Source organism: Corvus moneduloides, chromosome 21 (genome assembly GCF_009650955.1).
Source record: "Corvus moneduloides isolate bCorMon1 chromosome 21, bCorMon1.pri, whole genome shotgun sequence".
NCBI lineage: Eukaryota > Metazoa > Chordata > Aves > Passeriformes > Corvidae > Corvus > Corvus moneduloides.
The window spans coordinates 2,467,455-2,476,116 of record NC_045496.1 but is presented as its reverse complement, the minus strand read 5'-3'; the positions used below and the strand labels follow the sequence as shown (position 1 = coordinate 2,476,116).

General features: G+C 51.2%; 1 protein-coding gene across 1 annotated transcript; it reads left to right on the top strand.

Moving 5' to 3' along the window:
* Window positions 1-1,024: 1,024 nt before the first annotated feature.
* TMEM250 (transmembrane protein 250) lies at window positions 1,025-5,219 on the top strand. Its single transcript, XM_032131071.1, has 3 exons — window positions 1,025-1,148; window positions 2,424-2,594; window positions 4,464-5,219. Exon 3 carries the CDS (start codon window positions 4,588-4,590, stop codon window positions 5,005-5,007), a length of 420 nt encoding a protein of 139 aa, XP_031986962.1. The 5' UTR covers window positions 1,025-1,148; window positions 2,424-2,594; window positions 4,464-4,587; the 3' UTR covers window positions 5,008-5,219.
* Window positions 5,220-8,662: the final 3,443 nt, after the last annotated feature.

The following is an 8,662-nucleotide window of genomic DNA, read 5'->3' as shown; positions in this document are numbered from 1 at the left end:
ATTTATCAGCTCCGCACATCCCCTTCTCCCTCCCACCAGGAGGTGTGTGGGGATGTGGAGACGCCAACTTCCCGGGAGAACTCCCCTGATGTTGCCTTATCCGGAATTCCCTCTTGTGTTTCAGGATCAAGCTGCTCTGCAGGGCAGGGGAAGGGGAAGGGAAGGGGAAGGGGAGGAACCGACCAGGCAGGAGCTCCGGGAGGCACCGGGAAGCCGGGAGAGGTTTGGCTGTGCACAGCAGCAGCTCTCAGAGGTGACAGATGGCCCGAGTTATTATTATTTAATGTTTTTCCACCGTGGCACTGCCCAGACAGCAAGCGGGGCAGGGAGCCAATGCCGAAGTTGTGTATTCTTTCCACTATGGAGAAGAAATCCTAATTAAATCTAAGGGAAAACAGCAGGGAGGAAATTATTTGTTTTTCTTCCCTTTAGATCGTTTTGAATTTTTCTCCACCTGTTTGTTTTTTAGGAACATTTTGGGTCTTTTTGGGATTCTCTGGACAACCTTTGGCTGCTGCTCCGGTTACGCTGGACACGGCCGCCTCCTCCGGCACCCTCAGCCCCGGTGTGATCCGCCCGGTGTGACCCCCCCGGTGTGACCCCCCCCGGTGTGCCCCCCCGGTGTGACCCCCCCCGGTGTGACCCCCCCCGGTGTGACCCTCAGCCCCGGTGTGCCCCCCCGGTGTGACCCTCAGCCCCGGTGTGACCCCCCCGGTGTGACCCCCCCGGTGTGCCCCCCCGGTGTGACCCTCAGCCCCGGTGTGACCCCCCCGGTGTGACCCTCAGCCCCGGTGTGACCCCCCGGTGTGACCCCCCCGGTGTGCCCCCCCGGTGTGACCCTCAGCCCCGGTGTGACCCCCCCGGTGTGACCCCCCCGGTGTGACCCTCAGCCCCGGTGTGACCCCCTCGGTGTGACCGGGCCCGGCCGCCCCTCGCCCCCCGTTGCCCGGGCAACGCGTCCCCGCCGCTTCCGGCCGGGGGGCGGCGCGGCGCGATGACGCCATCACCGCGCGCCGCCGCCGCCGCTCCCCGCCCGCCGCCGCCGCCGGAACCGGAGGAACCGGAGCCACCCCCGCACATGCGCAGAGCGGGCGCCCGGCGGCCCGGGCCTCGCTCCGCCCGGGCCCGGCGCGGCCATGGGCACCACGGTGAGTGCGAGGCACGGCCCGGCGGGCGGCGGGGCCCGGGCCTCGCCCTGCGGCGGCGGGAGCTCCGCCCCGGGGCCCGGCGGTGCGGCAGCGCTCGGTCACTGCCCGCCGGGGCCCGGGGGGTCCCTGTCCCCGGGGTGAGTCGCGGCCGTGCGGGGCCCCCGGGGAAGGCCAGGCCGAGATCCCTCCCGCAGCTCCTTCCCCGAGCGGCCGCGGTTCCGTTCGGGATCGGTGGGATGTAGGAGGAGTTGGCGTTTCCCCTCCTTCCGGCGCTGCCGGCGCTCATCCCTCGGCTCTAACCTTTATTTGTCATTGTCCCTAACCTTGTGCGGCTCCTCCTGGAGCACTCGGGTCCCGCCGGGGGGTCCCGTCAGTCCGGGCGGCTCGGAGCTGCCCCCGCTCCTCCCGGAACGGGGAGTGCCCCGAGCCTGGGCAGGTCCTGCCTGGAATGTCCGATGGATGCGGAGAGGCAGCGCGGCGTTCCCGTGCCTTTCTCACCGCACGCTCCCTTTTCAAAGGAGAGGCGGTGAAAGCTCGCCAAATCGAAGAGTTATTCACGTTTTTAACGTCCCGGTGGGGCCACCACGAATGAGGTGCCGGGGGTGACAGCGGCGTGGAGGACACGGAGGTGCCTTGAGCTGGAATCCTCTGAGCTGTGGGGTGATGCCCAGAAAAGGCCGAGTTGGCCCCCAAAATTATGGAATGGGTGTCCAAAGCTGTTTATGGGCGTCACGTGCAAAATACAGAGTGGGGGATAATCACAGAATCACAGAGGGGTTTGAGTTGGAAGGGACCTTACGGCTCATCCCATTCCACCCCCTGCCCTGGCAGGGACACCTTCCCCTGTCCCAGGCTGCTCCAAGCCCTGTCCAGCCTGGCCTTGGGCACTGCCAGGGATCCAGGGGCAGCCACAGCTTCTCTGGGCACCCTGTGCCAGGGCCTCACCATCCTCCCAGGGAGGATCTGCTATTCCATATTCAGTTTGGAAAGTCTGTGCTCCCTGCATCGTGTTTCACGTGCCCCAGAACAGTTTGTGACAGGAGAGGTGACCAGCAGGAGCTCATTGTGATTTTCTGTCCTGGCATTGACTACCAGCTCACTGATTCCTCCCAGCATGGATCAGTAAGCTGGAATCCGTTTATTGCTAAGTGTTGGATTCTTTTTAGAGTCTTTATGGGCTTAAAAATTCATGCTTGAGGCGGGGCCTAGTAACTGTGAACATTTTAATGCACAAAATGAGCAAATTGAAAATTATTCTGTCATTTTGCCTTTTAGATCAACTCCTGTGCAGAGAATTGTGAGTTTCTGAAGCACCTCAGCAGTTTCTGTCACTCTTCCTAGAAGGTGTCACAGGAAAACTTCACTCTTTTGTTCCAAGAATTCAGTGGCATCCCAGAAGGGCAGCGGAGCCCCGACCTGCTGAGTGGATGGCAGCACCCCTAAAATGTAATAATTCAGAGTTTATTTTGTCCTCCCAATGTCCCCCTGCTCGTGCCTTTTCCAGTGTTGATATTTGAGTTCATCCAAAGAGCATGAACCCACCAAAGGGTGTTTGTTCCCGTGGTGGGCACAGTAACTGTGCAAGAGGATGCTGGAAAACTTTGTGTCCTGCTGAAGGAAGTTGCAAGGAGAGGCTGCATCGTCAGGAATTGAATGCTCTGCATCCAGAGCATGTGATTTTTGACCTGTCTGCTTTAGTCCTCCAAAAATATCTCTGAGAGCAAACGCTGAGCAGTTCATACCCATCGTGTGGGAAGTGTGTCAGGTCACATGCTCCAGGCACAGAACTGGGTTGGTTTTAGGCAGCGTTGGTTCAGTGTCTGAGCAATTTCTGTGCCTTGCAAAAGCCACATTTCCGAGCTGCTTGGCATTTCCTGGCTACAGACAGGAAACAGGGCAAGAGGCACCTAAAATTATGAGGGTGCCTGTGGTAATTGAGGAGAACCGGAGAACCCTTGGTTTCCTAAATTCCCTAAATCATCATTTAGCCCCTACTCCTTTTTTGGTAGTCCCTGATGCATGTAGAACCAATGCTGCCTCACATTTCTGTAACCGCAAAAAGGAATTGGAAGCTGGGGCTGAGCAGGAGAGATCAGAACTGCAATTTCCATGGGATTTGAGGCAGGAAGCAGGGCAGAGACTTCCCCACTGATGCATGTTGTATCAGAGAAGGATTTAGGTATCAAAAATACAGTTTCCTGCAGCTTTATCATTTGCTCTGTGGTTAGTTCTGTTAGTAAGGAAACGAAAGAATTCGTTTTACTTTTAAGAATAGCCAGATTTTTGGTTCAACAAAGGAAAGATCTGCCTGGATCTGAACACTTGGGTGTGCGAGGAGTCTGGGGAAGTCCCTGTTGTTTTCCAGCATTATCTGATGAGTGCATTGTCATTTCATAATTCCCGGAATTTGGCACATCAGGAGCCTGGGGTGAAGCAGAGAGCAGCTAAGAGGCTCCTGCTCATCACTCACACAGCAACAATGGGTGTGTGGAAGGATGTTAAGATTATAAATCCTAAACACTGCAGAAGATCAAGATAATTTCACTTATCTCTGCAGGTCCCAAGGGGAGAAATAAACTGGTGGATGCCTTTGAAAGGCTGCCTGGCCTTGCCTTGCAGTGACAGCAAGAGCACAAGGCTGGCCTGAGCCAGGGGAGGTACATCCTGTGGAGTGTGAAAAACATGATTGCCTCATTGTTCTTTCAAGACCTTCCATTATTTTCAGTTTGTTTATTTGGCGAAGCTTTGCCAAGTTTGGAAATGAGCACAAATCTAGAATTCACTTGCAAAAGTACTTGGAGACACTTTTTATTTTTACTTTTAAAGGAAATAACGACCTGATGCAAACACATACATTAATATTACTGCTCTCGCATTAATATTATTGCTCACATGGGTGGGCTCTTGCAGGATGGCTGTTGGATTAGGAAAGATCTGTGAATTAGCCAGGATCATTTCAGACCAAACCTCTTTGCTGAATTAACACTGGATAAAGTTTACAACAGGCTACAACTGGTGCTGGCCGGGGAATTTATTTGGAATCTGGCGTGGAAATAGAGTGCAATTGTGTGGGGAGTAAGAAGCAAAGAGGAAAAACAAAGATGTTTTAAGGGAAGAAGTTGAGGTTTGGAAAGCAGTAGTAAGTGAGTGCTGATGCTGAAATCAGGCGGGATAAGTTGCTCTATTCAGCAGCTTCAGGAGAACTGAAACTTTCTATTGTGCGTGTTACTTAGAGAAAACTTCAATTGTCTGAGTTATTTGCCAGCACCAAGCCAGACTCTGCTCACTGTGCTTCCCTCCTGTGCCTTCCCGCAGGTGTCTCCCTTCGCGGACATCCAGCCCAGGGTTAGCTGTGCCAGGCTGCCGGCTCTGTCCCGCTGCCATCTGATATGTGCCCTGCGGCTCGTGGCCTGGGGCCGGCTGCGCGGGGCGGGGCCCGATGCCGGTGATCCCCATTCCCCGGCGGGTGCGCTCGTTCCACGGCCCCCACACCACCTGCCTGCACTCGGCCTGCGGCCCCGTGCGCACCACGCACCTGGTGCGCACCAAGTACAACAACTTCGACATCTATCTCAAATCGCGATGGATGTACGGATTCATCCGCTTCCTGCTGTACTTCAGCTGCAGCCTCTTTACCTCCATCCTCTGGGTGGCTCTCTCGATCTTGTTTTGCCTTCAGTACCTTGGCATCCGCATCTTCCTGCGCTTCCAGTACAAACTCTCCATCATCCTGCTCTTGCTGGGGCGGAGGCGGGTGGACTTCAGCCTCATGAATGAACTGCTCATCTATGGGATTCATGTGACCATGCTGCTGGTGGGGGGGCTGGGGTGGTGTTTCATGGTCTTTGTGGATATGTAAATAAAACCAAGCGCATGTGGGATCAGGAGGTGACTTTTCTTCTACCCCTAAAATGTGTCAATATCCTCTTCTTTTTTTTTTTTTTTTTTCTAATATAAATTAATTTATTTCTCAGTGCTAATTTTTGTGGATAAATTAACATGCTTGTCTCTGGAATTTGTATCTCTTTGAGGGTCGAGGTGCCATTTTGATTATCAAAGTGCAACACTTGATTGGGTGTTTTATTCTTTGCACAGTGCAGGTTAATATAAGTTTCTTTTAATCCATAAGAGCCTATTTTGTTGGTGTTCCTGTACTCCTGTGGGCATGAAAAAGGCCGTGATTTATCTGGAGGACAGAAGCCAGATAATTTTGCACCCCACACTCTTAATCCATCTTCACCATTTTCCTAAAAACGTTCCTTAATATCTCAGGCCTGTAATAAGTATCTTTCTTGTAGGTTTACATTTTGCATATTCCCAATAAGAATCTGGGGCCAAAATTCAACAGACTGTAGAGCTTTGGGGGCTTTTTTCCCCTCTTTTATTTTTAGATTTGTGCAAGACATACATTTGCCCCACTCTACTGTTTCATCCACTTTAAGGTGATTATATAGCTTTGAGTGGCTTTGTCCTTTTCAGGCAGTTAGTGCTGAGTAATTGAGTCTTTCCCTAATAGCACAAATCCACGGGAGGGATGGGAGCAGGGCTTGCTATCATGTGCTCCTGAAATTCCCAGTCACGGCAAATATGTTCTCATTTTGCAGTGATTAAGGGGGACCCATTGCAATGATCCTCAGCGTTCAGATCTTGGCATTTGGTTCTACTTTTCCCTGAATTGATTAGTTCCAGCTTTCTCACAGAGATTCTTCTGTCTCACGGAGTACAATGAGGTGAGACTGTCTTACCTGGGAGAGATTGGTAGCAGAGTGCAGTCTGAGCTGGCAATAATTGTTCCCTGAAATGACACGAATTGTTCTACCTCTGCAGCGGGGGGGGAGGGGGTCACTGCAGAGCGTTACCAGCAGCTCAAAAAGGCAGTTGAATTTTAAGCTCAGTTCTACTGGTCTTGATCTAAGTTGTCACTATGCAGTCAGTCAAGTAACTCTATTTATGGAGCCCAGAAGCTGGCCTGAAGTTTATTTTTATATTGCTTTTGTTTGTTTGTTTTGCCTTATAATGGAATATTGCCTTTTTCCCTGCATTCTTTAAAGAAATGTTTGAAAACGAGTTGGTAAAAATGATGGAGAGCCTTTTTCCCTCTGTCCACAAAATCTTTGGGGTCAATCATAGGGAAATAAGCAAGAGTGGAATTACATGACTGTGTTTTTTATCTTCTCCTTGGTCAAAGCTGTGAGTGCCGTTTGCACACGGGGAAAGATCCTTCACATTTCAGCTTGTGAGTGGTGCAGCCTTTTGCTGACATACTTCGGTTTGGAGGCTTATGGATAGAAAATAGAGAAGCTTCTGTGTGGAGCCCAAAGCTAAAGCACCCCCCGAAATTCTGTCATTATGGAGTGTTACAGATAACGCAGCTGAACAGCAGAGCTGAATAAATAATGGCCACGGTGGTGTGAACTTTAGATTAGCCCCGAGAGAGCCAAAGGCTCTTTCTGCAGCAGAGATGTAGCATCAGCATCTGTCACAAACTGGTGTCTGGAACTTTCCTCCCAACAGAGATCTCCCCAGAGCCTTCTCTGGGATTGTTCTCCAGACCCCAGATCCTGAGTGTCCTGTAGGTCTGAGCTCCAGCTTGCTCTGTGTGCAGAGAGAGCTCCCAGTAATCCCCAGCCCGGTGCTTTCCTGCCCAGTACAGCTGCCAGCCCGGAGCGCTGCGGACTGGGGGAGGCTCTCGGGGTGGCTGTGCTCCAGAATTCCTGCAGAAAACCTGTCACAGCCGGCCAGCAAACAGCCCTGGGAGAGCAGCCGGGATCCTCCTTGGGTGGTGGGACCTTGTTTCGCCTGGGAGTGGCTGAACTTCAGCACTCCTTGGGTGAAAGGGTGATTTGTGGTCCCGTGCCTGCCAGGCCCGCTGTGATGGACACACTCAACTGCTTGGCCAAACCTGCGGTGGTTTGGTTCCGGATCCGAAGGAAACAAAGGTTTGGGCCGTCCCCAGGTCGTGAACTTCTCTGGTTTCACGGTGTTCTTTGAAAACCCCCACAGGAACAGGGTGACACAGCCGGCTTTGATGTGTGTGAGCCTGTAAAGCAGAGCAGCGATCATGCGATTAACACATGAATAGCAGGTGGTTCTTCCAGCGCTAATTTGGTCAAGGAACAAAGGAGCTTGTGGGTACAAGGAGTCTCACAACCTTTTTCATCACTTGTAATTTGACTGCGAGCCAACTGCTTTATTCCATAAATATGACAGCCTGAGTGAGCCTTTTTTGAGCTGTCCCTGCTGAGCAGCTGCCGGGGTGGGGGGATCTGCCCTGGAGCTGGAGCCTCACAAGGTCACTGCTGGAGGCTGAGACCCCTTGCCAACTGCAGATGTGGGCAAGTGACTGATACTGAGCATAACCTCGTTATCACAGAGCATTCAGATCTCATCTGGGGAGCTTTGGCTCATTGTCACGTCCTTGGTGCAGGGAGCGGGAGATGGAGCCTCACTTTTGTGCCTTCCTTCAACAAACCTGCTTTGGCCGCTCGGACTTCCATTGGCCCTGTGTTCTGAGGAAGAAGGACGTGTCCTTGTTAAATCACAACAAATAACCTTCGCCAAACGCCCAGATGTTCCTCAAGAGAGACCCTGGGGCTGAGCTGCCTTAGCTCAGTGACTCCCCAGCATCTTCTACAAAGGTGGCCAAGTACCTGCACTCAGAATGGCCTGAAGCTCAGGTCTCCTGTGGCACACAGACACCCCAGAATTAGGTGATTGAGGCAGCCTCAAAGGCACCATGACGTTCAAAAATCTCTGATTTTTGGTCATTACCACACTTGGACACCTTGGTGGTGTGATCCTACCAGCACAGTTGGGGAAGTGAGGTCCCTGTGAAATCATGCTGGCAAGGAAGACGAATTAATTTTCAAATTATTTGTTTTATGATGTAATAATTTAGACATTTTAGCTCTACCTGAGTGGAGCAACATTTGGCACTTTTCCTCGTCAAAGCGTTTTCCGACTGGAGCTAATTAAACCTCACAACATCCCCAAGAGGTTGCAGAATAAGTAAGATCTTGGGAATGATTCAGAATGTAAATTCATTGGTTTTAATTTTTTTAAAAAAGCTTTTAGGATTATTTTGCCAAAGTATTTCTTTCTTGCAGAATTGAGATTCTAAAACTTTCTTAGAAGTTGAAAGAGAGCCAAGCCACAACTGAGGGAGGAAGAGGCAGATTGAATGTTGTATTAAGGTTATGCAAAGCATAAGTTGAGGTCTTTTCCCCCATTTAGTTTAATTGAAAACCTGGCATTTTTGATAAAGGGACACACAAAACATTGTAGAATACAAGTAAGGAAACAGGGGAAGTTGAACTTTCTGCTGTTCAAGAGTGGTTTATAATGATATTTGCCAGAAATATTTCATGCTGAGCAGGTTCTTGCAGACTGTGCCTCGTTGGGGAAGTTTGTGTTCTTTTGAGTATTTCACTCTTTTCAAATTCAGTGTTGGGAAGGATGGATCCAAAATATTTTAAGTCTATTAAAGCTATATAGATGGATTTAACTCTAAAATT

Coding starts and splice junctions, on each gene's coding strand:
- TMEM250 (XM_032131071.1), top strand. CDS start 4,588: ATGCCGGTGATCCCCATTCCCCGGCGGGTGCGCTCGTTCCACGGCCCC.